Source organism: Danio rerio, chromosome 16 (genome assembly GCF_049306965.1).
Source record: "Danio rerio strain Tuebingen ecotype United States chromosome 16, GRCz12tu, whole genome shotgun sequence".
NCBI classification, from domain to species: domain Eukaryota; kingdom Metazoa; phylum Chordata; class Actinopteri; order Cypriniformes; family Danionidae; genus Danio; species Danio rerio.
The window spans coordinates 43,962,295-43,977,370 of NC_133191.1; the positions used below are offsets into that span (position 1 = coordinate 43,962,295).

General features: G+C 37.1%; 1 protein-coding gene across 28 annotated transcripts in view; it reads right to left on the reverse strand.

Annotated features, from left to right (window-relative positions):
• Positions 1-15,076, reverse strand: part of tgfbr2b (transforming growth factor beta receptor 2b) — a 117,961-nt gene that overhangs the window by 46,845 nt on the left and 56,040 nt on the right. For 26 of the 28 annotated variants that reach the window (XM_073924594.1, XM_073924589.1, XM_073924585.1 and 23 more), the window contains 2 exon segments: positions 7,490-7,646; positions 5,904-6,091 (listed from right to left, as the gene is read on the reverse strand). In XM_073924594.1, the coding sequence (XP_073780695.1) occupies positions 5,904-6,091; positions 7,490-7,646 (345 nt within the window). 28 annotated transcript variants of the gene reach the window in all.

Consider the following 15,076-nt stretch of genomic DNA (forward strand, 5'->3'; position numbering starts at 1 on the left):
ATAAATAAATAAAATAAACAAAATAATAATAAATAAAATAAAATACAAATACAGAAAAAAAAAAATTATATTAAAAAAATTACAATTACAAACCATATACATACATACACATGTACCTTCACTCAATCCACATCTAAGGTTTTTAAGTGATTAAAGAATGCAATAAATTGTTGCCATTTTTCAAAAAAATGTTCTCCCCTACCTCTGATATTGAATTTAATTTTCTCAAGTTTTAAAAAGAAGACCAAATCTTTGAGCCATAATGAAATAGAGGGGGGTTGTGGGGAGGTCCAAGACAAAAGTATTCTGCGCCTAGCGAGAAGAGAGGCAAAAGCCACAATGTCAGCGTGTCTCCGGTTTAAAAGTTGACACTGAGAGGGAACACCAAAGATCGCGATTAAAGGGCAAACAGCTAACTTGACCCCAAGGATATCTGAAACAATTTTGAAGAAAGTAATCCAGTAATTTTGCAACTTGGGACAAAATACAAACATATGACTAAGGTTACAAGGTGATAGTTTACACTTATCGCACCTATCAGAAACATTGGGATACATTTTAGAAAGTTTGGCCTTTGAGAGATGAGCTCTGTGTATCGTTTTAAATTGTATAAAACTAAGTCTAGCGCATGAAGTGGAGGTGCGCACATTGTCCAATACTGCACTCCAGTAGTCAACTTCAAACTCTAAGTCAAGTTCCTCTTCCCAGGCCCTGATAGCTTTAATATTATGAGAATTGTCCTTTGACAAAATAATTGCATATATTTTAGAAATAATCCCACTGGTATGAACATTCAGTTTAAATACCTCTTCCCATGGAGACTTCGTAGGCAGAGAGGGAAACTCAGAGAACAGAGAGGAAGCACAATGTCTAATCTGAAAATAACGAAATAAGTGGGAGGGGAGCAGGTTAAATATTGATGATAATTCCGAAAAATTTACAAACACATTGTTAATATAGAGATCTTCAAAGCATTTCAGACCTTTATTTTCCCAGAAAGAAAATACAGAATCTGAGAAAGGAGGAAGAAAAAGATGATTATTATTTATAGGGGCCATAGTCGATGCAGAGGTAAATTTAAAGTGACGCCTAAATTGAAAGAATATTTTAAGAGAAGCACACACTATTAGATTATCTGTATAATGCGAAGGGGACACTGGTAGAGAAGAGAATACCATAGCAGGGAGAGATGTTGAAGAACAGGACTTTGCTTCTAAGTAGCACCATGATAAAGAAGAGGCCTGTACCCAAAACACCAGTTTCTGAATATTTGCCGCCCAATAATAATACATAAAGTTAGGCAAGGAGAGCCCTCCACTTATTCGACTTTTTTGCAGAGAACTTTTGGAAACTCTAGGAGATTTACCTGCCCATATAAAAGAAGAAATTAACTGATCTATATTCTTAAAGAAAGATTTTGGGAGAAACAAAGGAATAGCTTGAAAGAGGTAAAGAAACTTTGGAAGAATATTCATTTTTACAGCATTTATCCTGCCTAGTGGTGATAATGGGAGCGATGCCCATCTTGAAAAAGCTGATTTCATGTATGAAATTAAAGGTGTAAAATTTGCTGACTTTAAGGCAGAATAAGAAAGAGTAACATTAACACCAAGATACTTGAATTTAGTTCTCTCCAAATGGAAAGGGATGTCATTCTGTTTTAATTTTTGGCCAGATTGGTTTATAGGTAGACATTCACTCTTCTGAAAGTTCAATTTATACCCAGAAAACTTACCGAAATTATTTAATAAACAAATTATTTGGGGAATAGATGCAATTGGATCAGTGATATAGAGTAATAAGTCATCAGCATATAAGGCTAACTTATGTTCCATTCCTTTACGGATTATACCTTGAAATACAGGAAGTGTTCTAAACATTATTGAGAGGGGTTCAATAGCTATTGCAAAAAGTAATGGAGATAGAGGGCACCCTTGACGTGTGCCCCGAAATAAGTTGAAATACTCAGAGTTAACATTGTTTGTATAAATTGAAGCTTGCGGGTCAGCATATAGTAAGCGAATCCATGATATTAATCCATTCCCAAAACCAAACTTTTCCAGTACTCTGAAAAGGTAAACCCACTCTATCCTATCAAATGCTTTTTCAGCATCTAATGAAATAATTACCTCTGAGGAGTCGCTGCTTTGTCTTGAGTATATAATGTTAAACAGAGTGCGAATATTAGAAAATGAATATCGTCCTTTAATGAATCCAGTTTGTTCCTCTGAGATAATACTAGGAACTATTGGTTCTAATCGAGAGGCCAGAATTTTGGCTAAGATCTTAACATCAACATTGAGTAGGCTAATGGGTCTGTATGAATTACATAATGTTGGATCCTTCCCGTCTTTAGGCAATAGAGTTATAGTTGCTTGTCTCAATGTTGGGGGCAATTTACCTAGATCTAAAGATTCCTTAAAAACAGACAGAAGCAGCGGAGCCAATTTGAAATGAAATTTCTTATAAAATTCTGATGGTAGACCATCAGGGCCGGGGGATTTCTTAGACTGCAATGAGTTAATTGATTTGGTAATCTCCTCTAATGTAATTGGCCCATCAATTTCGGACACTAAAATAGAATCAACCTTAGGAAAGCTAATGCGGCCAAGAAATTGGTTTAATTCTTCTAGATTGTTAGAAGCTTCATTTGTATACAGAGAAGAGTAAAAGTTTTTAAATATGGAATTAATCTTAACTGGATCAGAAGTTAGTGTACCATCAGGTTGTGCAATTTGTGTAATAAAGCGTGAAGCGGCTCTCTTACGAAGCTGATGGGCTAAAAGACGACTGGCCTTATCCCCGTATTCGTAATAACTGCCACGTGTCTGTAACAAAAGCCTCTCAGCCTCACCTGTGGATAACAAATTAAATTCTGCCTGCAAATTTAGCCTTTGTTTATTTAGCTCAGGAGTTGGGCTATGAGCATACTGGTCATCTAGTGCTTGAATATCTTCAGATAACTTTTTAATCTTATTCCTACGCTCCTTATTAATATAGGCAGAATAAGAAATTATCTTCCCTCTTAAAAAGGCCTTTAAAGTTTCCCACAGTAAGGAATAGGAGATTGAATCGGTCTGGTTAGTAAAGAGAAAGTCATCTATTGAATTAGAAATATATTCACAAAAAGCTGAATCGGATAGAAGTAAAGAGTTGAACCGCCAGGGTGATCGAGAAGTATGTGGTAAGAATAAATTAATATCGAGACTTAGAGGGGCATGATCTGAAATAACAATTGGTAAATATTCAGAGTCTACCACCTGAGTAATTAGAGAATTATTAATAAAAAAATAATCAATACGAGAGAAAGATTGATGGACATTTGAGAAAAATGAATATTTTCTTGCTGAGGGATTAAAGTGTCTCCATGGGTCAGTATAACCATTTTGAACCATAAACTCAGAAAAAACCTTTGACATACCAGAGGGAACTTTCTTAATAGTACTGGATTTATCCAATTCTGGGTCAATAACGCAGTTTAGGTCTCCCCCGAATATTAAATGATGTGTATTCAGAGCTGGGATCTTTGACAACAAATTCTGAGCAAAAAGAGTATTATCAAAGTTGGGGGCATATACATTTACCAAAACTACTGGTGTTTGTGAAATTTTCCCTTTCACAATTAGGTATCTACCATTCACATCAGAAATAACATTGTCCATAGAAAAGTGAACAGTCTTATTTATCAATATGGCAACTCCTCTACATCTGGAATCAAAGTTGGAATGAAAAGTGTGTGATGTCCATCGAGTTTGGAGTCTGCCTTGATCCTTAAGTCGCAGATGTGTTTCCTGAAGGAATATGATGTCAGGTTTTTGTAGCTTCAAATGAGTCAAAACTTTAGATCTTTTAATAGGACCATTGAGTCCTTTAACATTCCAACTCAAGAATCTAACTAAATTTCTGGTTTTGTTCATCTAGTTGCTTTAATATACAAGTTGAGAGAAGGCCACAAGCATAGAAGCACAAAAAAAAAAAAAAAAAAAAAAAAAAAAAAAACAAGGACAGGAAAGGAAAAAAATAAATAAATAAATTTAAAAATAAAGATAAATAACACCGCCCACCATCCCTCCCCACCCATCTTTACCAGGAACATTACTCAACTTCTTCTCTCCATTCCCAAACAATGGAGGCAGAACTCCAAAACTTGTTAACCTCCGATGCACAAAAACACTATATATCGGCATCAAAATCACGTGAGGTCACTCCCGAACATATAAAGCAAAAGTCATTTCTGGCACCATGAAAAAAAAAAAAAAAACGTTTGTCTGAACCAGCTTGGTTAACAGTCATCAGTTAACGGAGTACTGTACAGCTGTAAATACAATGATGTTTAATACGTATTCATCTCAGTGTGATGTCTAAGAAGTAGAATACCGTTCGTTGAACCACCGCTGGGCTTCTTTAGGGCAGTCGAATTGAAACTTTTCATCGCCAATGCTGATAATTAGGCGAGCCGGAAATCTAAGAGAAAATCTCACGTTCTTCTCACGCAAGCCATTTCTCACAACTGAAAATGCTGCTCTCCTTTTAGCCACACTAGAGTTGTAATCAGGGAAAACGAAGATCTTGTGGCTCTGATAGAAGAGCTGGTTCCAATTCCCTCGCCGGACAACCTTTTCTTTGTCAGTGAAGTAGTGAAACCGCACGATCATCACTCTAGCTCTTTGATTCTCCTTGTCGGCCAAAGATGCGGGGCCAATACGGTGCGCTCTATCCAGCAATGGAGGAGCTGGAAACATCTCCGATCCGAGCACGTCCTGGAAAAAGTGCGACATAAATGTGACCGGATCGCTCCCTTCTACTCCTTCTGGAAGGCCGATAACCCGGAGATTACAGCGCCGAGAGCGCGATTCCAAGTCCTCCACTTTCTCGGTGAGTACTTTATTGGCTGAATTCAACTTTAGCACCGTCTGCTCCAGTGCTACAATGCGGTCGCTGTAATCGTTCATATGCTGATCAAGTTCGTCAATGCGTCGACCTTGTGACTCGATGCTTGATTTAAAACTCTCAAAAGATGCAACAACTGGAGCAAGAGCAGTGTCAATTGCTGCTTTCACCTGTTCTGCGATGGTAGAAGTTAGCTCGGTGATCAGCGTGGCGCGGAGATTCTCCAGATCCAGCGGCAGCCTGTCGCCATGACTCTCTGTCGCGGCCGCCGACGTTTTAAGTTTTTTCTGCCTTTCAGAAGCCATAAGTCCTTCCAAACTGTAACCGTCTGATGCCCGATGCAAATAGGAAACCACCAAGCGTGTTTGAAGATTTAAGCAGCCAGCTAGATATATTGAAAGATGAAAATGCTCGGGAGCTAACCTCAAGTGCGTCTACCCACTCACATGCTTAACCGGAAGTCCTTTCGGAAGAGTGTTGTTTTAATGGAATGTCATACCGCATACTGTAAGGGATAAAAACCTCTGCATTTTGTCATGCAGGTGTCTGTGGTCTTTCACTGATTCGGTAAGTGCAGAGAATGTGTGTGTAGATTATCCGATCCCCAATTGCGGCGAAAGGCCTACACGACAGTAACAGTTTGAATGGGTTTACATTTTAAAATCTGATTATTGGTGTCCAGGTAAACGTACTCATTGTTAACAATACTTTTATTTCTGTCTGAATAAAGCTTGCAAGTAATCATGAACAATAATATGAACACCATGTATAAACTGTGGTCATGCTAATTTCAAACAATTTGATTATAACTTCATGTACTTTATTTCTAAAAATGCGGCTCTGTTTAATGTTTTACCATCCACATAATCCCACTGAATCAACTTGAGGTGTTTTTTTCAGGAACACAAAGGTTTGAATTTACAATTTCATCATTCCAAACCCAACTATCAATCACACAAGGTAGACTGAATAGAGCTTGAAAAAAAAAAGAAGGAATGAATAGGGAAACTCACGTTTGAACAGCAGCATGTCGTTGCACTCTACCTCGTTGCAGGAGCAGATGTGGAAAGGGCCGCTGTTTGAAATCCTCTTTTTCATTTCGCACTTGGTGTTGTTGTTGTTCTCCACCATGATGCCGTAGAGGGGCACGGTGGGGTTGTGGCACAACGTCTCGATTGTGTTGTTGTCATCACTCTGCCTCCTGAGGATACAAACATAAACATACACTGTGCTTAGGGGGATTATGCCATCAAATGACAGGTTTGTCAACATGAAATAAATTTAGCTGTTATTTAAAATTCTCAATTGATTTTGACAATAAGCGTCCTTTTCATTGTTACATCAGTAAAATTAATAAGCACTTAGACAAAGCAATGACCTGATGCTATATTTAACTGCACCGTTTACACAATTCAAAACAACATAGAATTGACAGCACATTCAACTTTCACATTGTCAGACCCCCTAGTTTTTTGCAATTCCGTGATCGCTGAATCCAAAGCAAAATCAACAAAAAGTCGCAAATTTTTGCGATTCTGCAAAATTCTTAATTAAACGCAAAAATAATCTCAAAAAAATGTAAATAATCTCATAAAACATAAAATTCCAAACCATATAGTAAAATTATATTTATTTCAGTATGCAATTAATTGTTTAACAAGACTTATAGCCGTTGCATATATGTCTTTTGAAAAATGACGCAGTTGAAGCGCAAGTGATTTACATGTGAAGTTAATGCAAAAAATCATTAGACATCCTCTGGGGCATTTTGTGAGTTTGACGTGCTCCAGACTGCAAAAAAAGTGCGAGCAAACATCTAAAAAAACGAAGCAGTGGAACAGACAGAAAAGCAAGCAGCTTCCAATGTTGGAGATTCGTTGAAGGACGACGGTCTCTGGACTTGACCAAATTGAAAGACATTATTTGTGCTTTACACGTATGGCTGGTATTATGGTGTTCATTAAATTGATAAGTGATTTAGTTCAACAACTCTTTCCCTGAAGTTAACGAGAAAAACCCAAAATGCTTCCCTGAGACGAGTTTTACTGCAATCTGTGGTTTAGGTGTATTACGGTAGGAGAAGCCTCAATGCATTTCCTGAGTGAGGTGCATATCAGATGCTCTGGGGAGCAAAATCTGAGACAGAGAAAAAGTAAGTTCAGGGATAAAAATTATACAGCCTTCCTTTGGCTTAATCCCTACCATTTTCGATCTGTTTTAGATCTTGTCTTGACAAGAGACCAAAATAAAGAAGCTTTATAATTTAGAGTGCTTGTTATTGTGTCAGATTGCATACCTAAGTTAACATAGTAGGCTGCCTAATAAAGTAACTAAGATTTACCATATATATCAGTATTGACGGGTACCAAATCCAAACTTTTGACAACACTTATTGAGAGTAAGTACAAGGGCTTAACTTGTGCCGGAACACACCAGATCCGGCACCTCATTTTACTGATCCCCCTCCTCAATCGCCACCATATTTTGTGAAAATTTTTAAAATGATATTGGAATCTGTGAATGTTTTACACTTGTGTGCACAAGACGTTTCACACTTAATATAAAGCTGCGGAAAAGGATGACTTTGACAAGGACGTACCAGATAGCCACACAGATCTCATCTGGACTCTCACAGATGGACGTGATGGAGCAGTTGCTTTCACAGGTGTCTTTGCCATTGCAGTTGCTTTCCAACACATCACAGAATTTACATAGTTGAGGAATCCGATAGGGACGGTAAAAAGGATTATTTCCATCTAGGATAAAACACAAACAACATCAGATATTAAAAATCTTTGACATTTTACAAAGCTCATTTACATTACGTGAACCCTTGCAATAAAAAGAAGGCGTCTCGAGTGTGATTTTAAAAACCTGGAATTAATTATTCACTATTAGGCTCTGTCAGATATTATCTATTCTAAAGTATCCCAAAAGAAAGAAACTGAATTTGAAACAAAACTATTTCATCCATAATATCCATCTTATTCCAGCAGAAGTTTGTGCAGGTTTGTCTAAAACAACACCTACTTTACTCCCAAACACTGTAGTTATACTGTAGCTGAAGCCTGCAACAGTTTGCGTTATTCAGAAGCCATTGTTTTTTCTGTGCTGAGGACTTTGTTCAACGTTTTCAAACATTTATATTTGATTTACCAAAGTCACGCAAGTGCCTTTTTCACATCTGTCACATCTATAATGAAGCTTTTCCTCAAAAATGCTTTATTTGATGTAAAAATTCTTAAAATGCTCATTTCACTGTTGAGGGAGCAAACAGAGCTCAATTTCAGATATTGGATAGATGTTTTCTTTCTCAAATACACTCTAATTGATAAATCAATCACAACAGATTGGGACATCTGACCAATCAGTGCAAAGTAGGCTCTGAGAAAAGCAAGGATTAGTGTGACCTGATCCTTGAATGTGCCATTTTAGATTTAGACACTGTAAAAGTGCTTGCAGTGCACTTTTGGCCCTATAAAACGCAAGCTTGTGTGACAATGTTTTATTTTTTTTTGCGTAGATGGTGAACTCATATTGCTAATACTGCAAAAAAAAAAAAAAAAAAAAAAAAAAAAAAAAAAAAAATATATATATATATATATATATATATATATATATATATATATATATATATATATATATATATATATATATATATATATATATATATGCTTTTCTTACTTAGATTTTTTGTCTTGTTTTTAGTCCAAATATTTACAAAATTAATAGTCTTAGATGCAATTTTCCGGACAAGCAAAAGTAATTATTGTTTTAGGAAATAATATGCCAAAATATAATTAATAAGCCAAATTTAGGTGAGTTTTTCCTCAAAACAAGCCAAATTAATAAAACAAATTCTCAAAAAGACAAAAAAAGAAAGAAAAGGTATTTTTGCAGTGAATTTACATCATGTACAGTTGAAGTCAGAATTATTAGCCCACCTGAATTATTAAAAAAATGATAATGCCATCTTTATCTGTCCTATTTTCATCTCACGTTTAACAAATTGACATATTTTAGTTTAAGTATAGGTGCTGAGGTCAACACGATTTTACCAAGGCCTGCTCCCATTAAAAATGTCAGAACTTCTCATTTTCTTCTTGTCGGCTTAGTCCCTTTATTAATCTGGGTCGCCACAGCGGAATGAACCGCCAACTTATCCAGCAGGTTTTTACGCAGCAGATGCCCTTCCAGCCGCAACCCATCTCTGGGAAACACACACACATTCACACACACACTCATACACTACTCATAGCCTACCAAATTCACCTGTACCGCATGTCTTTGGACTGTGGGGGAAACCAGAGCACCCGGAGGATACCCACGCGAAGGCAGGGAGAACATGCAAACTCCACACAGAAACACCAACTAAGCCGAGGTTCGAACCAGCGACCTTCTTGATGTGAGGCGACAGCACTACCTACTGGACCACTGCCTCGCCCCCATGTCAGAACTTGCCACTGATTTAAACTAAAAAAAAAAAGTTAACCTGACTAACATCTGACCATCATATCTGATCAAATAAAGGAGTCTAAGATGTGCAAAATCTGCATAAAGTCAATACATCTTCTACTGCCCTTGGATGAAGTCCTAAGAGACCACAAAAGAGTGCGAGATAAAATGCTGGCTGCTTCTGCCATCAGATAGACACGCTGCTCTCTCTTTTATCTGCCTTTCAATGCTCTGTTTGAACCTGCTTTCCTCTTTTCGTCTTGTCAGGTTCCTGAGACTCTGACCTAAATGCACTGATGCGATCAAGCAAACACCGGCACAGAGAGACCAAGCGGCGTCAAACTCCTGTTTTTGAGAGCACACTCTGACATCAAGACCTCAGATCAGTGGAAAAGTTATGCTTCTGCCACCGGTTTAGTCTGTACATCTGGAGACCCGAAAGGTGAGCTCAAAAGCACACACTTACTTTGGTGACTCATTTCTAAGAGTGTATGGTTTCTCAATTGCAGTGTGCCTGTATTTGGCCAATCCATAAGAAGTCGTTAAACTGCATTACGTAATTTGTTAGCTTAACTGCTCTTTGGAGCACCACACACACCTCCTAGACTTTCCTGTGATAAAAGGCCACCTTGGCTCTATGGGACTAAAAGGGGCACCGGTCATTCAAACACACTGAAAGACACAGAGGACAATCTGTACAGTAAGTCCAACACATATTTAAACACATTAATCATATGGCAAACGCATTAAACCAGCACTCCACTGTAATAATACTCTAACGGAAAGAGGTTTAGTGGGCTTATAAAAGCTCATTTATACCAGTTTCGTCATTTAAAACACTGCGCTGTTAACTTAATGCAAAGTGAAAACAAAAATATATTAAATAAATATTAATATTATACATATTATAAATATTATACATAAATATTAATAAGCAACAGAACTAGGGCTGCACAATAACATTTTGTCATCGATATCACAATGTGCGAGTCCGCAATAGTCACATAGCAGGGATCTGCAATGTAGTTGGATTTATAGTTGACCAGACATTAGTTAACAACATAGTGGAGTCATTTTCAATTTTAACCTCAGGGCTCCTACACACTGGGATGCTTTTCGTTTGCGTTTATCGTCAGCATTTTACGAGATGTTTTTCTGCATTCAAACCCAAGTGATTTTCACTGGCGTCAAGCAGAAGAGTATGCAAAATCACTCCTTGACGTTAGATGGCGCTACACAACTTTAAGCTTCCGACACCCACTTGTAACGCAGAAGAAGAGGAAGAGAGGAAGTTCACACGCTTGTTGTTAAAGTTACTGGTGACTCCGACAAGCATAGATGGTTCAAGTAGCAGCTACAGATCTAGCGATTAAGAAATTGTTGTTCACAAAGCAATAAGCAGCTCCACATTCATGTCGCCTCTGGACATCTTCTTCAATGTGCATTGACAGTTTTGCGCTTGAGCGCCTCCAAGTGCTGTTTACTGTAACTTCAGCAGCTCCGTGCACGTGAACAAAAGTGGCAACCTGATTGGTGGAGGTTTTAACGTGGCGCGTCAAATAACAAAAACGAGCATGAGGCGTTTTTTTTTAAATGACAATTTTGCGCCTGCCGTTTAGCTCGTTGGTGTGTACAATCACATTGACGCTCTTTATATAGTCAAGAGGCATTAAACCTTGACGGAAAATGCGAGCAAAAAACGTCTCTGTGTGCGAGTGAAAGTTTATTATTTGCATGTAATTTTAAGGCCTGTGACCAATTTAAACCATTTGGGCACTATGAATTAAACGCAAGCAGCTTTAAGTGTACATTCTACAATTACTTACTCAATAAAAACTATACATTGTTAAGTTTTTATTATTATAAAGTGATTTTTTTCATTTATTTCTGAATGAAGAAAATCAAAAATTCTTTATTTAAATCTTTTCACTTTTGTATTAAACATTGCTTGACATTTTTAAATTAGCCTATATTTTATGCAGATACACTCCCCTACAGCAATCAATCCCAAATTGATCTTAAATTATGAATTATTTGCAAGCTATTTAAGTCATCTGGTCAATATGTATTTATATCGCAATATATTCATTCATTCATTTTCTTTTCAGCTTAGTACCTTTATTAATCCGGGGTCACCACAGCGTAATGAACCGCCAACCTATTCAGCATATGTTTTACCCAGTGGATGGCCTTCCAGCTGCAACCCATTTCTGGGAAACATCCATACACACTCATTCACACTCATACACTACGGACAATTTTGCCTGCCAAATTCACCTGTACCGCATGTCTTTGGACTGTGTGTGAAACCGGAGCACCCGGAGAAAGTGAACGCGAGAAGAACATGCAAACTCCACACAGAAACGCCAACTGACCAAGCCGAGGCTCGAACCAGCGATCTTCTCTGTGAGGCGACAGCACTACCTACTGTGCCACAGCGTCGCCCTATCGCAAAATATTTAGCACCAAATAAAATATTGCAATGTCAGTTTTTTTACAATATCGTGCAGCCTTAAATAGAAACATATGTAAATAATACTTTAAAAAATACTAATTCAAAAGACATTTAAATTAGATGTGCACTATGTATTGGTAAAATACTGGGTTTTATTTATCATATTGGTGAATATTGTATTTTTATTTGTGCAAGATTTTTACTTTTTTGGTCATAAACATGACTGCATGTCATCCCATTGGTTGTTGGATGAAAATTTGGCATCGTTTACTCACACTTGACTTGTTCCAAACCAGTTTTTAAGTAAGATATTTAGAAGTATATCGGAAACCTATAACCCACAGGTGTTAAACTGAAGACCTTGTATGGAGCCAGATCAGTCTCAAAAATAATACATTTACATAATATAATTCATAAATCCACAACACAATACAATTCACATTTACAAAATATAATTTGTACATTTAAAACATGATGAATTCAAAATTCATAAATGCACAAATCCAGTTCATTAGTTTAAAACACAATTCATAAATACTTAAATCCAATTTGTAAGTTTAAAACACTATTTATAAATACACAAATCCAATTTGTAAATTCAAAACACAATTCATAAATACTCAAATTCTATTTATTTGGCGAAAATATTTAGGATTTTTACTTGTGAATTCACAAAAATGTATTTTGTGAATGTGAGTTGTGCTGTGCACTTATAAATTTAATTTTGTAAATGTGTTATTTTTGAGACTGATCTGACTTCATACCATGGGCCAAAACTAGCCCACCATATCATTGTGTGGCACGTGATAGAATATGATTCACACCAAATTCAAATTCATGCAAGTAGAAAATGAATGCAATCTGGGCAGCATGAATGACAGTTTGAATTTGTCTAATTTGCGTTGTCTGTGCAAGTTCAAGTTATCAAATTAAACTAAAGCTGAAAATTTGTGTCAAAAGAAAAACATCTAAAAGCTCTAAAGCAAGTGATGCGGTGCTTCATTTTTTATGTGAAACCAGGATTACAATAAAAGCCCTTCTTACTTTATATCATATATTGATTATAAACTACATGCCCATAAAGCATGTTTGTAGTGCGATCCAGCTCAAAATTATTTTAATTTACAGTTATGCTTCACTCAAATGTAAAAATTGGCTAAAGGTAATGATTTTTGTCTTTCTTATTTACTTTGATGGAGTAATGTGAGTTTCTTAACTTGATAAATGTATATAACATCTATTTTACATTTATGCAAATGCATGAATTTATTTGTTGCTTTAATATGTTATTTTGAATTAAAGAGACAATTATTTACCAATATGTTATGGAGTAGCAACATTCATACAGTCTTAATAACCAGTTATAACCGGCCCTTTGAGAGCCTCCATAATGTGGCCCTCATTGAAAATGTGTGACTGCTGTAACCATTGACATATTTGATTTCCCTACTTTGTACGTCAATGGTTACAGGTTTCCAACATTCTTCAAAATATATATATTTTAAGTTCACTTAAACTGGTCTGACACAAGTGAGGGGTGAATAAATGATGGCATAAGTTTCATTTCTTTAACAAAGTACAGTCAACCTCTAATCACTGTCAGTGTGAATGCCCTTCAAGTTTAAACTCCAATCGAAAATTGGTCTACCAGCAGTAATCCCCTATTTCCAAATCCTACACAGACAAAGCAGTTTGACAACACGGTAGAAAGACAATCACAAGACCTCTGACCCCTATTTTCCCTTAACTCAGCTCTCACTCCTCAATCTGTCTCCAAAACAGGTGACCTGTCGGAGGAAGGAAACACAGATAGAGCGGATGTGTGGCTTTTCCTTCCACAGCCAGAATAACAGCAAGGACACTTCAACTGAAGAAACAACCAACCCACCCATCACTACCCAAACTAACCTTTGCAACACTAATAAGCCCATATTATTAATCGATGCTTGTTGCACTTTCAAATTACGCCTGAGAATAAATTACACACTCCAGTCAGCGCTGGTTAAAGGTCAACACATTTTTGTGGCATAATAGGTTTGGCTTGACTGCAAATTGCAAATTAAAACTACAAATATGATAATGTCTTGCCTTATGATCCATCCACTGTCGTTTCTGGCTGCTTTAACTTTGTCTTTGGAGAAGGGCAGATAAAGCAGGACTGTGTGCCCTTTCGGTCTCTGGTTCACTGGAGCGAGCCAAGAGGGGATTGTGTCAGCCACGAGGATACGAAGACAAATATGGTCAAATCAGATGCAGCCATTTTGAGGTTATATGACCCCTCTTCTCATCCCGAGATAGCTATTTTTGAGTTCTCGGTCGCAGAGGCCCAGAGAGGCTTCAGTAAACATAAGCTCAGATTCACAACCTTCATCCACTAGCCTGGGTCTCTGACGGCTTCATGGACCTACAAAGAAGCTTTTTTACTCTGTGTGCTCTGCTCACTGCCTCTTTATCTACTGTCCAGCCTGCCTGGATAACATTATATACTGCAGATCCATTACCTCACACTATTTCCTTTGGACAGTATTCATAATGCGTGTTTAAGAAATCTAAAGCTGGGGATATTTTTTTATTACTTAAAATATGTGATTCTTGTCTAGAGGCCCAAATGGGAAATTACTTGCAGCAATTTGGAGCTTTAAATGATTCTCTATCAGATCTGAAGAGGCTTTGTCTAATGCCATTTAAAGACTATATGTGACCCTGGACCATTTCTCATGGTCTTATGTTGCACTGCAATATTCAAAGTTATTGATTTTATTTTATTTTCGGCCAAAAAGCATTAGAATCAGTGTTGCCAGAGTGAAATAGTTAAAGTATCGTACTAAAACCTCAAAATTATCGTACACGAGTCACAACAGAGAGTATACAGATATTATCTAGACCAACAGCATTTTGACACAACGTGCAAATTAACACAATACGTTTAAAAAAAAAAAAAACAACTAGGCGTACCTTGGCTTTAAACTCTACCTCTGAGCTGTCATCGGATATCTGTGTGTTGCCAGATGTTGAGGGGTTCATTTTGTGGTAAAAATTAGATGCTGTCATGGACCGTAACTTCAAGAGTTCACTCTTAGCTGATGATTGATTACAAAGCTTGTTTGACATGCTCTCCCGGGAGAGAGCCATGAGCTCATAAGTTCTTCAAGCCTGGGGCCCCCTCCTATTTGCAAGGCGAGAGGGGAGTTTGAGCTCAGGTAGATTTCGAGAACTCCCCTGCTGTAGAAGCTAATGAACAGATCGTGATTGCTCTTAAGAGATAACTACTTAGTA